Genomic DNA, 22,278 nt, shown 5'->3' with positions numbered 1-22,278 from the left:
CAAAGAAAATTAAAAAAAAAATACTTGAATCTATCTCGAAAATTATTTTTTTAAATATGTAATTTCAGTGAAATCATATCGGAATACATTTTCACCGGTAGATATATATTTTTACCTGTGAAAATAAAATTTATCTGGCATATAGCTTTTCCATACGTAGTAATATATACATTTACATACGTTTCAATATTTATTTACATACGATGTAAAAATGTTACAGTGAAAATGTAATTTTCAGTGAAGTTATATTTTTACTAGTGAAGTTCAATTTCACTAGTAGATACATATTTCTACTAGCGAAAATATAATTTAACTGATATTCGCTGGTAAAATTATACGCTGCTCTAAAATGTCTATGAAACTCAATTTGACAGTTGCGAAACGTCCACTTGCTGTTCAAACCCAAACCTAATACTTTTGGCTCTCAGAATAAAAATAACTTAATATATTAAAAGTTTATATATCAACCATGTTAAGTGTGTCATTGTGGAAGGAAGGTTAAACATGCCATTTATTACCTAGTAATTACAATGTAATATTTATATATTTTTATAATATTAAAAAAAAATGTTAATCAGTTAACCTAATATTTTTTCTCTCTATGTGATGTTAATGTATGATTCAGATTTTAAGATAATTTTCATTCACTAATCTAGTCTAAAGATATATTTTTCTTAGAAATACCAAGAAACTGGTATTTGTCTGTTGCAACCCGTGTCATCATCACGACGATGTTACGTCGCTCGTTTGCGAATCCACGAGCATAATTGATGTAATTATCAATACATATACCACTATGTTTTGCACGTGGAACGAGAGTCTGGCTTCTTTCCTTTTTCTGTAGGAATTCGACCACACCCGAGTCGTTCGCACTGTAATGGTCACGCGCTTTCGTAACATTCGTGTTTTTTTAATCAATCGTTGTCGATTTCGGCGAAGGCTGTCCCACAACAATGGTACGCGTTAGTTATGTTTACAGGTTATTCTCGACAAATTCGCTAAGTAAACCGAGATTCCTGTTGACCGCGAAACCGATTGCGCCACCGCGTTACAAAATTAACACATCTTTTTACTGCGGCATAGAGCTAATACGAATGCATTGAGTGATGCATAACCTTATTTTAATTAAAAATCGGTTAATGTTCGCGTGAGAAGCGTCACATCCGAAGGTACTGAGAGACATATACAGCATTGGGCCAGGTCACGGTCGCGCTCGTTTCAAGTCGAACCACACCGGCCGATGCCTCAGAAGGAACGGGTTAGTTAGGTTAGTGTGTGATATAACTCGACAATGTTATGTAAGGTAAGCGGCGCGCAGGTGAACGCGATTACCGGTATGATGAGATCTAGGACGAGCCACTAGCATCTTCCACGTGGTCGTCGTGGATGGTATTTTTTGCGCGATACTCAGATTTCGTCGTAACACCAGAAATTCTCGAGACATTTCACATAAATAATGATTAAAACTTTCCGATCAACCGCCAGAATACCACTTCGCATATTTTTTTTTTGGAACTTTAAAGGTTTTAAACGCGTTTATAAAAGATTTCCACACACTATTTTTTCAAGTCTTATCTGTCGTGTATTTATCATTAATAATATCGACGTTTTCTTTAGTGGTAGCATTTTCAGACCTTCTGCGATGATCGTCTTCAATCTTCCTATCCAGCTGCCCACTTTTAACCATTGAATAAACGATATTTGATACACGCACTAAATTTCACAAAAATCCTCATAAATTAATGGATTAATATAATTTTTTTTTAAAGACATGAATGACAATTCACATACACTCTAAAAGATCTGTGGCAGATTTAGAAGATTTCATTCTCTCCTTATAGAAATGAGCATTATTTTCACTACTATAAAATGTGGACAAATTAGAAGAATTTGCCGGTATAGGATATGAAGGAAAATTTCGATTCTTGAAGTCAGATTAGAGGCCATAATGTGTCAGATCTAAAGCTGATGTATCTTTGGATGAAGCGGAAACATTCACCAAACTGTGTGAAATTATTTATGAGATCAAGTTAAAATATTTTCTTAAGCGATAACTATTAGTTTTTATACTGACTAATGTCAGTATAAAAACGTCATAATGGCATGTCTTTCTTTTGGTAGTTTTTGGATTAACATCTGGAGAGTGCGTTACGAATATAATAACAAAAAAACACCCCAAAATTCAATGGAAGATTTCGTTTCGAATAAGGTCTTTTTACGCACTTGTATGATGTTTAAATTTCGCAAAAAAAAATCGACAACCATAGCAACTAAAAACATTTGTGCCGTCTATGGTTAAGAGTGGTTCAAAAGATTTAAATCTGGATTTTTTTATTTGGAAGACAAGCAATTTTTTGTTTAGAAGTAGGACACCAAAAATCATCGATGATGACTGCATAGCTGCAGAAATTGAAGCCAATACAGAAATGTCGATTCAGGAGTTAACAGATAAGACAGGATATATTCATGGTCTAGCATTCAAAAAATATTGGGAAGGCGTGTGGGTTCCATACGCACTAAGCGACGAGAACAAGGCGACGCGCCTGCCTCATATTGCGAGAATCACGTGAGAAAAAAATAATGCTCTCGGATGGAAAACTGTTGCTCATGTAGATTATTTTGTAGAATAATATTGTGTAATATTTTTTTTATTGGAAAAATGTTTCATTAAAAAAACGTTCTTTCTTTTAATATACATATATACATTGCTACATCCGAATGTCAAATATTTTTGCCCAGTTTTTAACTGTTCGCTATTCGAATATTAGTCCAACTATTCGTTCATATGCAGTGGAATATTTCAAATATTGCTACTCTAATATTGTGTATTTTCAACAACTTATTTAATTAATTTATTTTTATTAAATCTTCCGTTGTAACCTGACAAGCGTAAGCCCAATGCGTTACAGCGGAGTAAATCTGTATCAATTGAGTAAGTCAATCAGATATAATGAGTACCTACAAGCAAGTATTAACAATTCTGGGAATGATTTATAACCATCTATTGTTTTTTTTATTGCATTTTTGTAATTAAAAATTCGAGTGCCGCTGCCGGAACTCGAACTGACAACCTCAGAGTTACGAACTACACCGATTTTTTTAATACTTTTTAAATTAATCTTTTTATATTACAGCTAAAAACACTGTAATTGCCAAAATTTAATAAATTACTCACATTTTCGATTTAATATTATGCAGCTGTAAATTATTTTTGTGATTTTTAAATTAATACGAATTACGTCTAATAATTTATTATGGTTATTTTTTAGCATACCTAGGTGTAGTTGCTGCACATTGTTGACCATTTAGCCTACATTAACTAAATGAGTCTTTTCAGCAGCAGAAATAACTAAAATAAAACATTCAAATGTGTATTTATGAACCCTTATTTATTACTCAAACTGTGTTTTTTTGTTTTTTCATAACTCTAGGATGTATTCGAATATTTAGAAACTCGATACATAATCAATGATTTACATGTTTTTATTCTTAAAATAAAATTAAACTAGAATAACCAGATTATTAAAATTAACCCCAAGCAAATACAAAACTGGTATTGTGTATATAACCTTGGTGAAAAATACCTAATTTAATTTAAAATGTATTCATCTCATGTACTGATAACCAATCTAATACAGTTACTTTATCATCTTGCACATAAAATATTTGCGATTAACTACTGTGTCTCTTATATAAATACTAATTAAGACATAGAAGACAATAAAAAAATATCTTGATAAATTACAATGTTATGCAAAATTCATTCTGATTCTCAGTTGAGCCAGTTTATTGTAATAATTTCGTCACCGGTAGTGTTGTGAGTTGTGACAGAATCTATCTACTCCGGTTTAGAATAATGGTCTTGTCTTGTCTAGTTAATCCGCCGTTGCATTGGCAATTTATTGTGACACAATAATTGGCCGTATGCAAACAACGCTCAAAAGGGATGTGCTAGTTTTGAAGAAAAATAACTACATAAATTAATGCTGCGAAGCAACGCTACAATAAAACTGGCGTTTTAATTTTGGAAATAAGTAACGCATCGTTTCATCGACATTGGATTATTTTAACTAAAGAAAAGTAAATATGAAGCAACGTTCTTTGATTATCATAAGAGTGAAAATATTTGATATTGAAGAGCCGACGTATTTGTTTACATTCAATATTACGAAATTTCTTAAAGGTAACTTTTGTACTTAATCATTAAATACTTTTCGAGAATTAATTGTATGTTTTTTAATATATATTTTGCTTTTTTTTTAAACTGACAGATGACCCTTAGTCGTCTTTGTGCAAAGTAACATTGTTTGTATAAACCAATCAAAATACTTGAAAACCGTTACGTACTCTGAAATTTATTCTACAAATGCCTGATTCTCACATTGTTGACCCCTCAACCTGATCGATCACTGTCTTCGTAGATAAGACATACCAAAATTTAAAATATACCCGGAAATAGTATAATCTTAAATTGTCAAATGTTCTCATTGTGTAACAGTGCTACAGTTCCATATAAATATTCAGTGACAAAATGCTCGGTTGATTGTTTCAATTATCGATAATCGAACGCTCGCGTCATTATAATTGGACACATATCATTATATGTTTCTGTAAAAAGTACAGTATCTGCCGCAGGGCATTGCGAAACTCTTCTTCGCTCGATCATTACGCGTCGTACGCGGAACACATTTTCACCATTTGAGAAGCAATAACAACTTTACGTACGTGTAGCTAATGCTCAGTAAGAACATCACAGTGCCGCCCCACCGACCCCACCTCTCTACCCAATTTTATAATATATCGTGTCACGTTTCGCAAATTCGCCTGTAACGTCTTGACCGGTGCGCCGTTTATGGTGGTTTAAAAATATGCACGATTGATTATGATATAAATCTAATTTGGGCATTGATATCGGTGATTCAGACGTGCTACGCAATTATTATATAATCATGTTGGGATCGATTCTCCTCGTGTGTGGGCTTTCAGATGTATGTGTACATAGAATCTGTTTCACTTCCAACAATACGTATTGAGTAATTTGTATAATATAGGGTGCGGCATAGTCGTCAGTGGCTAGCTTCGTCTCGCCTTGCTTATACCACGAGCGTTCATAGCATGTCTTATTATTAATTCAATTCCCAAATGATCGCGCTAGAAGGCGTGGTGATAGGGACAGGTCGTCATCGTTGTCTTTCAAAATAGACATCCCTCAATATACGCGGTTAAGAAAAAAAATTTGAATGCTCAAAAATTTTTCAAAGCGCGGCGATATATAAACGAATGGGTTAATGGCATCTGGAACCTCTCCCACTGCACATGCAGCGTGTCGCTGAAATGTTGGTCGTTTACTTCATAATTTAAATAAAGTACACGTCGATATACGCGATATTTCCTGGAACGTATCTACCGTGCAAATCGAGGTATAAGATAGCCATACACGCGCGGGCACGTCCGACAGATCTGTCCGTCGCTTGGCGGACAAATCCGATCGTGTGTGGTGAGAAAAGACACAGATTTGTCTGTCCGCTGTTCGTGTTCAAAACGAACGGATCGGACACGCACAGACAGATCCGAGCACCGCGTTTGCTTTTTGTTTGTCCATTCTTAAGAAATTTCTAAAGCAAGTTTTTGCTCTTTTGAAAAATACGTCAGACAACCGTTTTTTTTTTAATAAATATTAAGACTGATGTCCGACTTCAGACAGTTTGCGTGTGTGGCAAAGCTCGGATAGATCTGTCCTGGTCGTCGGACATATCTATGTGTATGTCAGTGGTCGCCAACCGATGGTCCGTGGAGTAATTGAATATACCCAAAAATTGCTTATTAAAATATTTTATTTTATTCTGATTCGACTTTCTTTTAATTTTGAATTAAGATTAATTAGAATGCGCGTTAATTAATCAATGTTGCAATATGTGATGCAACTATTAAGTACAGTTGCCAGATTTAGCTCTCATACAAAAATGTTCGGATGACAGGTTACAACTTGTTTTAAAAACTAGCGCATCGATCATAAAGTCCAGTAAGAAAACAGTCGAATCCAATTACATCCCCAGATCGTAGTAACTGTCCGTGGCAGCAATAAGTGGGCGAGCACTGAGTCTCCCTTACGGAAAAACAATTACCGTTTCATATTTAGAATATTATTTTTATGAAAAAATCATCCTTGTGATTAACGAGATTCGATGTTAGTGGTCCGTGAGGTCTGAAAGATTGGCCACTGCTGGTGTACATCATTGGTAGATTGGGAAGCTGTACGATATTTTGGCTCAAAGCGTATATTGTACAGTACAGGCAAATGATAGGCATGCAAAAATTTTAAGTTATGCCATTATGAGAATTTTTTTAATTCTTTTAATTAGATTTTTTTAGGAAATCTTTCTCAGATGATATGTTGGAATGAAACCAAATATTTTAGTAGATGCTAATTTATAACCAAAGTTTTAGGTAAAGAAATTGTAAATAATATCACAGAAACTAATAATTAAGCAATGCTTTTAAAATAAGTCATTGAATATGTGAGGCTATTAATTATAGAACAAAAAATTAGATTCATTATTTGATGCAGTTAAATTAATAAAACGATATTTGTAGAGGAAATTTTGTTTGTAATGTAATTGTTAGATTGAGTAATCGTTCAGTGGACATTTTATGCTAAAAATATAAAACATACAAATCAGTTATAATTTTGTATAGGATTTAGTTTATTTTATTTAAAATAAAGTGGGCAGGGGGGGTCATCTATGACTTGAATTCGAGGTCCATTTAATATATATTTCTTAATCGTGGAATTAGTTAAGTAATCTTTCTTTGATATTTTTTGTATTCACATCTGTAGTGCAAGTAAACGGTTCTTCTTAACATACAGCCTTCTCTGTATATGCACGTTTACTCGATTATAGTATGTTTATAGCAGTGTCTATCAAGGATTTTGAGCTTCTTGGAAACGCTTTCTACGTACTCAGCTGAAACAGCGAGATTATCTTTATATGGAGAATGTTTTTTTAGTAGTTTTACAACCTTACAGTATGAAAATTTAGAGGACCGTATGGTGGTTAAATGATATAATCGAATGCTTTTTAATTTAGTTTATTCATACCATTTCAAACATTTTTGCGGCTTGTGTTCAATAAATTGTCAGTTGTCTGGTAACCGTTTATACTTTATAACATAGATGTTCATCATGCAGCCTAATGTATGATGTCATCTTTAGGATGTTCTGATTGATTTAATGTGCATTAGGTGGTCATCGCTAACGAGTTCGTAATCGTCACGGCGCATATTTTATAAGCACGAGTCGGATATTAATAAAACATACATCAGTCACGTGTCGTGACAGTCGCCGGTAGTTGACACTGCGTGGGAACATTCATAGTGTCAAGACACCGGGGGGTTGGGTCGGTTTACAGACGGACTGACTGACACACTACTTATTTACACCAATACAAGTGCGAGCTTTTTAATTACCGCCAGTATTATATTATATCATAGCGTGCGAATGCAATTGATTTTTTCCCCCTATAAAACGTTACTTAATCGGCAAAGTTGTTTCAACTGTATCCATTCGATAAAAATATTTGGGAAGCAATTAAAGGCCGATTTAGATTATACATTTTTGATATAAGTAATATATGTGAATTTAGTAAATATTATTATGTACTTATAAAAATTTCTGAATATTTATTGAATCGAAGCACTGTAGTTATTACATGGAAAACTGCCATATATCGCTGTTTTATCATTGTTTGTCATTCATAAAGCGTTTCGCCGATCAATATGTTGTCTACGTTTCAGATATTAACTTTTATCGCACGCGTCGACAAGTAGTGGATTTTGAAAGTATGTTACTATGTAATAATACATCAAATCATGTTCTTCAAGAGCGACAAAAATGTCAGTTAACATGTTAATATTATATATATACATAATCATAGTGTGAAATGCATCAAAATGTTTTTTTATAAAATACAACATTATTTTTCTCATTCGTCATAATATATTGTCGGATAATATTATAAACGGCTACGATGCTATTAGGCAAAAAATATTTTTTTTCTGACTAAAAAGTGGAACGATCTCTTGTTTTATGATGCAATGATTAATTCACGATTGGAAAGATGCACACGGGAAAAGTAACAATTCGAGATTTCGGGTATTGCAAATGTTCGATTCGCAACTACGTTGGTTAATACTACGCTTCGTTCCCATGGTCGGTTTTAATGTTTCCTTTCGATCTGCTCAGTCCGCTCTAGATCAAATTTTCACCAAAAAGAGCTTTCGCAACGCGACCTTACGGCGATTGTTGCAATATAATCCACTGTTTCGGCTCTATTAAAAGCATTTATTCGTTTTGTTCTAACGCCTCTTGAGGTGAAAATAATTGGAATATGTAGGGCGGCGGCCGTTCACTCCCTCTCTCCAACGGTAAGCTTTTGCGCAACGTTTTTTTTGTTCTTCTGTTTCTTTTCGTTGCTATGCATGATGTAAAAGGTCGCATTTTATTCTGAAGTGCATGGTTGCGAATCGTTCGTCACGAACAATTGGACTCGGAAGGAAATCTTCGGAAGGCATATTATATGACTTAAGTTCGTGTCGTGCGTGTGGATCGAGTTCATTCAATTGTATACTGAAATGGGTTAGGAGAGGAATACGCGGTTTTGAAACGCATTCAGGAAGCGAGAGTTAGGTAACGGCAAATCATTATAATACGATTCAATTAAATAAACCGTCGGACGCATATAAAACCATAAATGTAATAATGGTAATTTTTGACCCTATTTTAAAAAAAATTGCACTCTGTGTTGTTGAAAATACAATTATGATATTTGATATCATTTACGAAATAAACTGCGTAACATTACACTAATATTTTTATGTCTGCCATTGCCATAAGATTGATGGTATTTTTACATTATATAAAATTGAGCTCTACATTATATTATATGTACTATACATATCATTTTTCAATCGATTCTATAATAGATTAAAGTGATAAGATAAATGATATGGCAATTGTGTTAACTTAAATGCCGTTTTTATATTATATTTTTTATTAACAGTTATTCGTTACCACATATTCATTTTTCGTCGAAAGTAAAAGTAGCAATGAACTCATCGAAAATATCGACATAGCGGGTGGTGGTGAATAGAGGGGGTTCGATGGTATTGCAAGGCAAAAATGAAATGTGGCCTCATTACACAAAGGTTGGCCATTCCCGTTTTATGCGATTCCGGAACGTCAGGATTTGAAAAAATAATCCAGGATCGCCGAATGGACGGGGTATGTGCGTTATGTAATGTGTGCAAAAGTATTGTTTGTGATGCTGTGATCATTCTGGTTCTATTCAGAATTGGCCAAAACACTTTCAGGATTAAATCTTCTTTTTCTGATGTTATTATTATATTTATATTAAATCAATTCTGTAGTGTACCTGAAAATATATTTACGACACTCGTAAACGTATTTCTTTTTTCGGAAAGCAAAATAACTTCTTGATAAGCATTGGCAACTCGTACTTTCAGATTTTGATTTGGTAGAAAAAATATAATTTTTCATGCAACATTTATTTTTAACATTTCATTTACATACTGTGATGTACACAAAGTGTACATGCACAATATATTTCTACTTGCAAATATAAATTAATTATATATTTTTGTATTCCTTTTATAAGTTTGATATAAACATGTTTTTGTGAGATTTAATTCTCTCGCTGTGTATTTTTTATTATTTAATTTATTGAAGTGCTCGGTAAAAGGGTATCTATTTTTAAGTCACGGTGCAACACCGAGAGGCGGATAAACCATCGAGCATTTGCTGAGATTCTTAATGAAATATTTTGCCGAGCTTGTGGTTTTATTGAGTACGAGTGTTAATTATGTATCTCCAAACAGGTCTTATTATTTTATAATATTCAATTAACTTTTACGGCAAAGATAAGTTCTCATGCTTTAACTCCTTGAATTAGCTTATCTAATATAGATATATGGGATTTATGTGAGATCAAAATATTCTGTCAATATAGATTCAATTATATAATATATATCCTACCATTCATTATTTTTATTTATTGCTACCTAATCGGCGAACTTAAGGAGTTTTAAGAAATATCTGATAATACTCAATGTCAGTCGTCGTGTTTCGTACATTTTAGAATATTAATTTTTATATTAATTCTTGTTGGACGCCAACGGATAGCGGTTTATGAATTATCAATGTGATTTTAATTTTTGTTTTAAAAATGAGTATTAATGAATACAAATAATAAACGATCGAAAGCAGCATATAATTTCACTAGCGCTTATCAGTTAAAATATATTTTCGCTAGTAGCAATACTATTTATCTATTGGTGAAAATGTATTTGAACTTCACTATAACTTCACTGAAAAATACACATTCACTAACATGTATACTTCGCATGTAAATAAATAATGATTAGTATGTAAATGTATAAATTACTACGTATGGATTGCTAGCACATGCCAAATAAATTATATTTTCACTAGTTAAAATATACATCTACCGGTGAAAATGTATTCTGAAATGATATATTTAAAAAAATATTTTTGAGACTTTTTTAGAGATAACCAGAGAATTTCTGGTTTAGAATCAGGGATGACATTTTAGCTTTTACTAGAGGGGGACAATTTTTTTTATTTTTAGATTTCATTATTTCATGCATTTCTAGACAAATTCAACGGGGGGTTCTCCCACCTGCCCCCCCCCCCACAAAATGACGTCCCTGCCTGTCAAAGAATATATTTCATAATTCAAAAGCAAATAAACGCAGAAATCAAGTGATCGCTACTAAGAATTAAACATTTTTTAATTAAATAGCACGATATTTATTTTAGAAATAAATAATATTAAAAAATACACGTAGACCAAGGTATGGATTTTAATAAATATAATATATGAACTCGATAACTGTACCTCTAGAACAAAAAAAAACAATCAAGCTGTGTACATACATATACCGGTACCGCCCCTCGGGGCGACCGACCAATTACATGGCAGAAATTAAGAGGTCATGCGTTGAACGATGTTTTTATGTACTGACTATTAAATAAAACCGAATAATTAGTCTGTAGAGAGAATGGTAGGGCCCGTTCCCGGTTTACGAATATTACATCACATCGTTACAAAGTACAGACACGCAAGAGGAGTCTGGGAATATTTTCTAGTACGCGAGCTGATACGTTGTCGTATATTTTTGAAGGTTTCGCAAAGGATCTTTAATTTTATTTTCAATTCAAGTTTATTCGAATCGACTGTGCGTTGATTTTGAATACTAATATCAAGCTGATATTTTCACGAGCGCCTGCTTTCGAACGATTGTCAAGTGGATATATTAGCTGCTTTTGATAATATTACAAGCAGCATATAAATATTTGCGTGCGAACGGGAATTTGTCGTCGGGCTGAGGGGGGTGTATCGGCCGAGTCCGCCCGCTTCGCCGCGAGCTTATTGATCCCGTGACGTCACCGACACGCCCACCCACCCTCGGCCCTGGAGCTCGGCGCTCGGGACCGGCGGTTCGATTCCCGGACTAGATCTGGATCGCGGCGACCTACGCCAGAGCCGGGGCTCTTGAGCGGCGTCCCCCGCGTTACCTGTTACGCCACCCCATCGAAAAAGTCGTCGGCGAAAAGTGAAAACTCCGCCGGCGGTCACGGTCGAAACGTCGCCGCCGCCGCCACTCGACTATCGCGAGATGTCGAGTAACTAACTCGTATTCTTCCTTTTCCGGGAAAGCCAGGAACCGTTTTTCCATCGGCGGCAGAGTATCTATCGATTTTCTCGACGCGCTTATGTATGTAGGTCAGCGCAGCCTATGACTTTTCTTCGAAAATTTAAAAATTAAACCAACTTTCCGAAACTCAACAAGAATTATAAAATATAGCAATTTAATGTGAATAAAAGAGATGTGCTCAATTGCTTGGAAATAATATATTAAACACTAGAAAAGCAGACAAAAAAGTCACTCCAAAGAATTTGTCAAAGAGAAATAATCATTATCTGTCCAAAGAAATGCAAAAATCAAGGCAAATAAACAATCGTTAGATCAATTTTTTCTTACTAGGTTATTCTATAAATGCAGATGGTATTGATTACAGAATTTAATGCGGTTTATATTTTTTTATTAAAGGAAAAATACACGAATAATAAAAGAGTTGTTTCTAAAATACATATCTAACAAGTACATATAAGTATGAGTCAATCTAAGATTATAATATAGACTTTCAAACTAAACCAATATCACATGATTAGGAGTAAGTAGGTTATTTTGACTCATTTCCTTTCGCATACAGAATTGTATATGCCAATTCATGATGTCTAATGATAATAATAAAAATAAATAAATAAAACTTGCTAATTTTATACGAAAAATACATTTTTATTGAAATCAGTTATATAGCTGTTGTGCAATCGCAGATACAATATTTCTACGAATACATATTTTATATTATATGTGATAAGTAATATGATATGGATCAATCTGCATTTAATATAATTCGTCCTAAAATATCAAGTTATAGAATGGCTCAGTTGATCTGTATTTCAATATGCTATTTGGTCTACATTGTTATCTATTGACTTGTATGGTTATAAAACGACTGATATTGTATCCATAGAAAGTACAAATTTAAATTTAATAAAATATTTTATAAATAAATTGAACAATAATGTTGTATTTTATAAAGTATGCTACTATATAATATTTTTAATTCACTGCATAACTCGTCATGTTTTTCTTTTTAGTTTCTTGGATGACCTCGATCGGCTCGGAGCCAAGGAGTACCAACCAACTGAACAGGATATCTTAAGGACCCGCGTGAAAACCACCGGCATTGTAGAGGTCCACTTTTCATTCAAAAATCTCAATTTCAAGTAAGGCTCTTTTGTTTTTGTTGTTTATGCATTTAAAAACAATGACCGGTAGTAACAAACTAACTGATTTCTTGCAGATTATTCGACGTTGGTGGTCAGCGATCAGAAAGAAAGAAATGGATTCATTGTTTCGAAGATGTAACTGCGATCATATTCTGCGTGGCCATGTCGGAGTACGATCAAGTGCTGCATGAAGATGAAACAACGGTAACGCTCTTCTTATATTTAATATTTATTATTCGGCAACTTACAGTGCTATTTTGGTCTATAGATTAAAGTTAAATACATAAATAACTCCATTCTCGCTTTGTGTAAAGTTCATAACTTGTTATTTTAAGTGTATTGTTTTTTAATTTCAGAATCGGATGCAGGAAAGTTTAAAATTATTCGATTCAATTTGCAACAACAAATGGTTCACCGACACTTCAATCATCCTCTTCTTGAACAAGAAGGATCTGTTCGAAGAGAAAATTCGTAAATCTCCTCTTACAATATGTTTTGCTGAATATGCAGGTGTGTATTTAAATTACTTCAATCGGTGCTATGATTTATTGTTTGTGTATTTATTTATTTTTATATGATTTTAAGGCGCACAAGAGTACGGCGAAGCCGCTGCTTACATTCAAGCTCAATTCGAAGCCAAGAACAAATCTACCACGAAGGAGATTTACTGTCATATGACATGTGCCACCGATACCAATAACATTCAGTTTGTGTTCGACGCCGTCACGGATGTAATCATAGCCAACAATCTACGCGGATGTGGCCTCTATTAATTTCGATAAAACCTTCGACAACTATTTAATTATGAATATATAATATAATATATATAAAGAATAAATAAATAAAAAAAACTGTTGAATCAACCAAACTAAGCGCAATGTCTATATGTAAAATTTAATATTAAGTTGTCTTCGGTTCACTGCTGGCTGGCATTGAATGTCATATTTTTCGAATGTGTTATAATATACTTTTTTGAATGAATCATGGCTCCGCAGTTATGCATCGGTTGTTTATGTTTATTTTTTTTTTACTTAACTACGCTTTAAATCTGAACCGGTCGGGAATTGAAGCGATGTTTCCGTTGACTTTGAGATGTGTCGGTGAGAATTTTACGTATGTTGTTATCGTTTTGCTTCCGAAAGGATAAACTAATGCATAAAATGCACGCACATAATCTTAGTATATTTTTATCTTTTATTTTTACATATATAACAACAGCAGTTTGACCAATTTATTTTGTGAATCAAACTATCGACATTTATTTTATCGACGGATCAAATGTATAAATGTCATGAAAATATAAAATATTTTAAAAATAAATATAAAAGTATTGTAATGAATTAATAATATCTAATAATAAAAGTTAAAAATAATGTATTTGATAATGTTTAAATGATGGATAAAAAAGGAATGTTAGATTATTATCTCGGCTATCATTTCTCTGTAATATATAACGTGTGGAAGATTTGCGCCGATTTCATATTTACAAAGTGGTAACTGTTCGCTTAGATACATTGTTTTATTTATATATGTATACATAAATATATATATATATACATAAATATATATATATATACATAAATATGTACGTAGGTAAATTGTCATTTGAATGTTGTAAAGCTCTTTGTCGATCGCAGCTCGTTTTCTTGTCTTCCGCATCTCTTATATTCTCGATACGTTCTTTACGGGTCTCAAAACGTTTATACACGCGCACGCACAAAATAACACAGTTTTGCACACACGACAATGTCATAACTCGGAACTGATTTTTTAATTTATTTTTATATTTTTAATTATGATTAATATATTATGTATGAATGACGTGCGTGTATATATGAATATCTACAAATTTAAATGAAAAAGTATATTTATATACATCTGTAAAAGCCGAGTATAAAAGCTACTGGCGAATCACTTTTTCACATTTATATTTGTATTTTGCATTTTATTTTTTTATATAGTCTTATGTGTCAATCGTAACATTCTCGATTATTGTATTCCTGTCTCTTTTTATCGTTTAATTCTTAAATAAAATACTTTTTTCGCTGTGAAACGTATTTCATTCCATTTATTTCTCTATTTTTATAAGTGTTTTAAACGAACGGGGAAGTATTATTAATTTAAATCAGTGTTTCTGTATTATCCATCATCGTTCAACATTAATTATCGTAATTGAATAGTATGTGTATGTACGTCTGATAGTGATCATGTTCATTTTAATTCGCTAAGGTTCTTGTTCAGAGACTATTCGCACAATGAAAATCTTTTATTTTTGTACAAAAATATTTATGATCTGTGTTTTTCGTTTGTTGTAAGTCGTTTCTTTCGCATATGTATCCTTGTTTAGTTAAATAAGTGAAAATTGCTTAAAAAGTGCAACATAAATTATTCAGTAGTGTTAAGATTTGTATTTTTTTTGTCAAATTTATGTTTATAATATTCATATTTGTTATTGTAAGAATAAAATGTTCATCAAATATAATCAATAGAACAATTCTAAAATCATACAAAAACTATCGTTAATGTGTAAGCGGTGAATATATATTATTGTACGTATAATAATGTGTGTACGTACATGAATGATAATATTAAATCATCACAAAAATTAATAGTAGAATGATCAAATTGTGTACATTTATTATATTATTATATATAATAGCATAGTTTGACATGTGAAAATTATGAATTTTCATCATAGTTATTGTATGTAATCATGGAATAAAATAATATACAGAACCAAATTCTATGAACTTTCGAAAGCTCAATTTGACTTTTATTGTATGTACATGTGTATAATCTGTTATCTTTATGATATATAATTTTTTGATTTATTGATTCTCGTGCTGCATTTTAATTATGTAAGCTTCGCCTGTGTCATTTATTATATTAAAAAAATAGAACGCGCTGGCGGACGATGAGTGATTGAAGTATTCGCATCGGTCAGCCGATACGGAGCGACTCGCGCAAATCATGGCAATCCGGACACGTCGGAGTGAATGTCTTTTTGTAAACGCAACTTTCTCATGTGACAATTAGGGGGCTCCGATCGCCTTTTGTATTTTTGTAAATAAAAACACTACTGACTTCGTGTTTCCTAATTAATTATTATAATATACTTTTTCGTTGAATGTATAAATATATATATATTATCCGAAAAAATTGCAGTCGTGGGTAAAAAATAAATTCTTGTGTATCGAGATCTTAGACTTATCTAGTCAATAGTTTTTTATCGCATCGAAGACGATGTATTTTTTACGTTATACCCGCACCCTCGTCTCCGAATCGATTAAAGAGATTCGATACTGCAAATCTTTTTTATATTTATTTTCTCTTTTCCAACGCTCTGGTTTTGATTTCGAGTCGAGTGTACACACGTTTTTGAATTAAACGATGCGATGACGCACGCGAGACAGATCATATATATAGATAGCGATCTTCGCCGGTCCCTCGGACTAGCCGTTATCGCGCCGGCAGTGTATTAACGATCGAAAGGATAATTGTGTAGTCCAAAATGGACAAACTTAAGGTGATTATCGATATGTATGTAATTAAGAAATGTTATATCTGCCTATTTGTCATCCATTGAGTAAAATAAAAATAATTAAAAAAAATTTCAAATGACGCTTTTTACATATTTACGTATTAGTAAAGTATAACATAAAAATATTAAAAAAAATTGTTCGAGGTGTCGAAGTAAACGATGCGTTTTTTGTAATTTTTGTCAGTAAGCTTTCATTCTTTGAAACTGTATATCAAATAAATAAATAATATTATAGGATTTTATTTGCACAAAACTAAATATAGTACATTATGTAAGATTTTTGTGACTATATGGAAGTTTGAATATATTCAGAAGTGACTATGTTCTCTGAGCATATTGATATTTAATCGTAAGGAAACAAAAATTTATATATGCTATTCTTGTTAATGTGAAGTCTTTGCGCCAGAGATGTGATACTAGTAAATCAAAACACAATGTACGTCTGTTTCTCTGATGTGAATGCAGAAAAATAAATGCCCACTTCGATGTCCTAAATATTGTTTCATTGACTGGACCCAATTGCAAACTAATCCTCAATCCTGTTATTATTGACAATATATAAAAACGAACGAGGGCGAGTCAAATGAAAACCTTAAAAGTTCGATAAAAATTCAAAATAACGCTCTATTGCCTTACATGTTGTTTGAAGAGTGGCAGTAGGAGTCAGGCATGCGACACGAAATTGTAGTTTTGAACTGGCTGTAGTTCTGTAGAACAAAATGCACACTTCTGAAGATGAGTAATAGATTCATGATGTTTTGGAGTGTCTGCAATAACTGACTTAAGAAATAAAAGAGTGACATTGGTGTCAGCTAAATTAAAGTTGAGAACGATAGCTTTCTAGGAAAAATTTGACTGAATAAGACCTACTGCCAACTGGAAACCAAGAGAGCAAACAAGGAATGATGGACGCCACACCTCTTCACTTAATGCGGGTGTTCGACAAATTGACACATACTTACGGTTACTGTTAAAATTCTACCTTTCTAATCTGGACCCTTTTGACTCATTCAGCTGATTATACGCCAAAAAGATTTTACAGATAAATACAGGTATTAATATAGGGTGGTTGGGGTCGATGTAGTGTCCTCGCTGTAGTGAAGTTATAAAAGTGAGTCTCTCTGGTTTAGATTTCGAAAAGTCCCACGCTTTAACAAAATATATGAAATACGCTGAAACGGATCGTTGTGTTACAGGTCGTAGAAGAATTTCGCGCACAAGACGTTTTTGAAGAGATTTCTTCTTAGGACTTCCTGATTAAATCTTATGAAATCCGGCTAGCAGCTCATAAATGTAAAATCATGAAGGCCCCGTGGGCAGATAAAATATATAATATTGTGCTAAGACATTTGCCTCAAAAGTTGCAAATATTTCTAGTAAAACCTTTTAATGCTTGTCTAAACATTGGATACTTCCCCATTTCTTCGAGAATGTCAAATCCCAACAGTTGGTAAGGACTGTACTTTAGTTTCAAGCTATCATCAACCAATATGTATACTGTCAATGCTCAGTAAAATCTTCGAGCGACTTATCTTAAATAGGTTATTTATTACCTTCAGTAAATGAAATTATTTCAATTTTTCAATTTGGTTTTAGATCAGGGCATTCAACGGCACACCAGTTCATTAGAGTTTATATCAAAAAAAATTAATATCAAGAAAGGTATGGGCATGGCCCTTCTAGATATAGAAAAGGCCTTTGACACTGTTTGACACGATGGATTGATATATGTATATGCTAATCAAAGCTAAACGCCCTCTTTCACTTATCCGTATAATTGATGATTATCTTGGTGGCAGAAAATATACTGTCTCAATCGAAGGAGAAAACTCAGTCCCGAGAAAAGTAAACTTATTAACAAATTCTCTCTGGTTTCTGGTTCTTCGTGGTGCTAGTTGGAGACAGAGTCGGAGTCGAGTAGAAATGTGAGCAATGAAACACTACTCCCTTTTAAAATGATTAATGAGATTTCCGTTTATATGAACCCAAACACGACTACCCTGGGTTTGGGTACCTGTTCGTTGGGTTGTGAAGTTTGCTGTTTAAAATTGTGATGTCGGTGACTTTAATTAAGCTCAAATAAATTTTAACATATCTAATAACAAATCGTATAACACGTTCCGGTCGTGGAAAAATGTACTGGAACGACGTTCTGGCCCCACTACATCACTGATTACAATAATCATATCACTCTAAAATTTATAGAATATATAGAACCAGCTCCACCTGTAGTGTGGACATGTACTCTTACAGGTCCCAAACCCGGATAAAGGAAGAGGGTTTCCATCATGGGATTAACCACTCAACATGGAGAAATCCAACTGGTTACGAAAAAATAATAAGCCCAGGCAGGGGCGTAGCTAGGGTATGTGCCGCCCCCCCCCATACATTTATTGAAGGGTCATAAAATCAGCATTTCTTAAAATAATAAATTGGTTTTTATTAAGATCTTGTTATTCGTGGATTTATATATGTTTTAGTACATTCAGGGTTAAGACCCACACTAGACGATCCCATCGCGAATATGCCGCCCCCAAGCAAGTGCCGCCCGGGGCGGCCCCCCCATAGCTACGCCACTGAACCCAGGCCAATAATTGTTTTTGCACCCTCCTATTAACCAAAATTTGGTATGAAAATAGTAATATCAGTAAGTAAAGCTAACATATTTTTAAAACATTTTTTATTATCTAAGTGCAGATAAATTATGGAGTAATATGCGAAATGCGACGTCTGTCTGTTCTTCTTCTGCTTATTTTCCCCTGAGAGATGGGTTGGCTTAGTTTGTATTTTGGACTACAAGATTTTATTTGAGGGATAACCCAAGAATTTCTGGTTTAGAATCAAGTCATCATTTCAGTTTTTTTAATATTTCTATGTCATTAAGATTCATAGAATTTAATTAATTGACATACATCTTTCTGGCCAAATTTTCAAGGGAGGCAAATGCCCCCCCCCCCTTCCAAATAATGTTCCTGACAACTCAGCAGCAAAATCCGAAAATCGTTTCTAAATATTATGGTATCAATGAAGAATGACTCCAAACCAGATATATCCCTCACATCTAGAGTAAGACTACATTAGAAGTAGGATTAAAAAGGCTCGTGAAATACTTAATTTTCTCTGTACCGCTGTAATGAACCATATATTGCTATCTACCGAGAAAAAGACGTATAAAAACTTGATATTATATTTTTAAAGGTAAAATGATATGGTTAATTTGACTTCATAGTAAGAATTTTCACAAGATCGTGATTTATTTGAATAGGTAGTAAAATTCAGGATTTTTTTCTCATAAGGTTTTAAAGACAATTTACTTTAAAATTAAAAATGACATAATTATAAGATTTTTTGTTATTAGAAAATTAGATAGTGAATCAGTTAAGATATTGAAGAATATGATAGGAAGCTTTATAGATTCTTAAATATTGTGTTATTAGACTTAAAATGGAAAAATATTAAGTATTTGTAGTGCTTTTATTTAAATATAGATTTACTTTGAAGAATTCTTTCAAAAAATATTTTTTTTTGATACATATTTTGGCCAAGCGATGAGAAATTTTGTATTTTTTTTCTCTCGCTAAAAACACGTTATTGAAGAAAATGTCATCATAATATGAACAGCTTTTAAATGATCATTGGCTAGCTACATTTTTGACTGTAAAATATATATATATATAATTAAAAATATGTCACTGAAAGCAATAATATAAATATAACTGATCTTGATTAATCTAGAAGTAATCAAACAGTTGATTTTTGTGAAGTTTACAATTGAAGAGTTAGCCAATTTACACCTAAGATTGTCAAAATCACATATTCGCACAGCAAGACATTTTATGATTTGTTTCTGTTATTCTGAAATTGCAATGCAAAGAAAAGTTCAACTGTGTTGGTATAATAAACGATACAATATATTCGATTACTTTTATTATACGTACAAATTATTTTCAAGGTACACGACTTCAAAGTAACGTAACGTAACAAACAAACAGTGTCACAATAACGATTTGCACAATTTTTAGATTTCAATCCTAAAAATAACATTAAAATAATGACATAAAATAACAAATCATACTATGAGTATTTACATTATATATAACAAAAGTTTCCTTTTCTTATGTTACATTGCGATTTCAGGTCGAACACTCGTACGGTTTCAACATAAATCGCTTGAACATAAACGATAGGCCTTACATCTCTTATTGATTTTTTTATTACATAATACAAAACACAAGGAATGCGATACAATCCAAGTAAAAAATAAATTATAAGAATTCAAAATTCGTATCACAATATAATACTTTAAAACGAAGTTCATGTCTCGAGTTTCATCGTCATATAAAAAATTACACAATGTAAAAAGGACTAGATTGAGAGCTGTATAAAAATACACAAGTTATGGTACATTTAGGATCTATCGTTTTTGATGGCCGGATTTAAGTCGGCGAAATAGCTGTGAGCCATAGCTTCGTCGGCCGAAATTCGATGACTCGGATTGCAAACCAGCAGGTGTTGTAAAAGATCGCGACCTCGTCCGGAAAGTTTAGGTACAACTTGAGAGAAACTCATGCTCGGATGGTATACGGGAAAAGGCTTGTAATCGGGCAGTTGCGTTATGCCTGGCCATGTTTCGTCAGTCGGTGTACCTGGAAATATTATATTAAATATTATAAGTTATCAGTTGCAAACGGTGAAAGGTAAAAGTAGATATAAATTTACCGAGCAGTTTAAAAATTCGTTTAAGTTGATCGTCGACGTCGGAGCCGGGAAACAGAGGTCGACCGGCGTTGGCCAGTTCGGCGAATATGCAACCGGCCGACCACATGTCGATGCTGGTGGTGTAGAGTTTGGCGCCGAAGAGCACGTCGGGAGGTCGATACCACAAAGTGACCACTTCGGCCGAATAGCACTTGACGGGTATGCCGAAAGCTCTAGCCAGGCCGAAATCAGCCAGTTTCAGCTCTCCGTTCTTGTTGATGAGCAAGTTTTGAGGCTTGAGATCGCGATGGAGCACGTTGTGGCCGTGGCAGAAGGCCAAGCCCCTCAGCAGTTGGTACATGAACGACTGCACCACCTCGGCGTCGATCTCACCGTTCAGGCTGTCGAAGTACTTCTTCAGGTCCTGGTCGCAGTGCTCGAAGACGAGCGTGAGCTTCTTGTCCGAGTGCAGCACGTCGAGCAGGCGCACGATGTTCTTGTGCTTGAGCTCCTTCAGCAGGCATATCTCCCGCAGGGCAGAGGAAGGCACTCCCTCGTCGTCGTCGTCGAGCCGGACTCTCTTCAGGGCCACGACGGCGTCGCGGGGCTCCCGAGCCCGAGCTTTGAACACTGTCCCATATGTGCCCTCGCCGATCTTCTCCAGCTTCTCGTACCGCTGCATCCTGATGCCGACGCTCCTCCGTCAGTCACCTCATCGCCATCGTTTCGAAACGCTTTTTTTTCTTTGGCGCGTTGGTCTTGACCTCCACTTTCTCGTCCACCTAAAACGTTACATTAAAACAGAGCAATTAAATAAACTAATAACACTTCTAACATGTAACGTTATATACTTTTCAATAAAATAGTACTGCAGCGGCTCAATCTGTGTCTTACAATTCGTTCCCAAGAACCATCCACACATTGGAAAATAAACTTAATTTTCAGATCAAATTTACCCAAGTATCCAGCTTCTTGATTATCCCAAGCTTTCGCGAATATTTCAAAACTTATAAATTAATATTTTTCTTCTTTTGGTAACTAATTTGTGTACATAAAATAATCTACAGCAGTGTTCCGCGACCTTTTCGGTATCGCAGACCCCTTACATTATATCTAAGTGCTAGTGCTAAAAATGAGTTATTA

General features: G+C 33.8%; 2 protein-coding genes across 2 annotated transcripts in view; one reads left to right on the top strand and one right to left on the bottom strand.

The window, feature by feature from the left end:
• Nucleotides 1-14,057, top strand: part of Galphao (G protein alpha o subunit) — a 69,399-nt gene extending 55,342 nt beyond the window's left edge. Inside the window, exons 5-8 of the mRNA XM_088184910.1 lie at nucleotides 12,765-12,893; nucleotides 12,971-13,100; nucleotides 13,253-13,406; nucleotides 13,482-14,057. Of these exons, the coding sequence (XP_088041036.1) occupies nucleotides 12,765-12,893; nucleotides 12,971-13,100; nucleotides 13,253-13,406; nucleotides 13,482-13,669 (601 nt within the window). The 3' untranslated portion in view covers nucleotides 13,670-14,057. The remainder of the gene's footprint in view (nucleotides 1-12,764; nucleotides 12,894-12,970; nucleotides 13,101-13,252; nucleotides 13,407-13,481) is intronic.
• A 6,290-nt stretch (nucleotides 14,058-20,347) lies between these two features.
• Cdk5 (Cyclin-dependent kinase 5) lies at nucleotides 20,348-21,903 on the bottom strand. Its single transcript, XM_088184298.1, has 2 exons — nucleotides 21,157-21,903; nucleotides 20,348-21,083 (listed from the first exon to the last, which is right to left on the bottom strand). The coding sequence occupies exons 1-2, from the start codon at nucleotides 21,815-21,817 to the stop codon at nucleotides 20,845-20,847; spliced, it is 900 nt and encodes a 299-aa protein (XP_088040424.1). The 5' UTR covers nucleotides 21,818-21,903; the 3' UTR covers nucleotides 20,348-20,844.
• Between the last annotated feature and the right edge of the window lie 375 nt (nucleotides 21,904-22,278).

The sequence above is a fragment of the Plectrocnemia conspersa genome, unplaced genomic scaffold (genome assembly GCF_051122295.1).
Source record: "Plectrocnemia conspersa isolate PC_06_02 unplaced genomic scaffold, ASM5112229v1 ptg000004l, whole genome shotgun sequence".
Lineage (NCBI taxonomy): Eukaryota > Metazoa > Arthropoda > Insecta > Trichoptera > Polycentropodidae > Plectrocnemia > Plectrocnemia conspersa.
The sequence above is the reverse complement of the archived record's forward strand: the minus strand, read 5'-3'. Positions and strand labels throughout refer to the sequence as shown.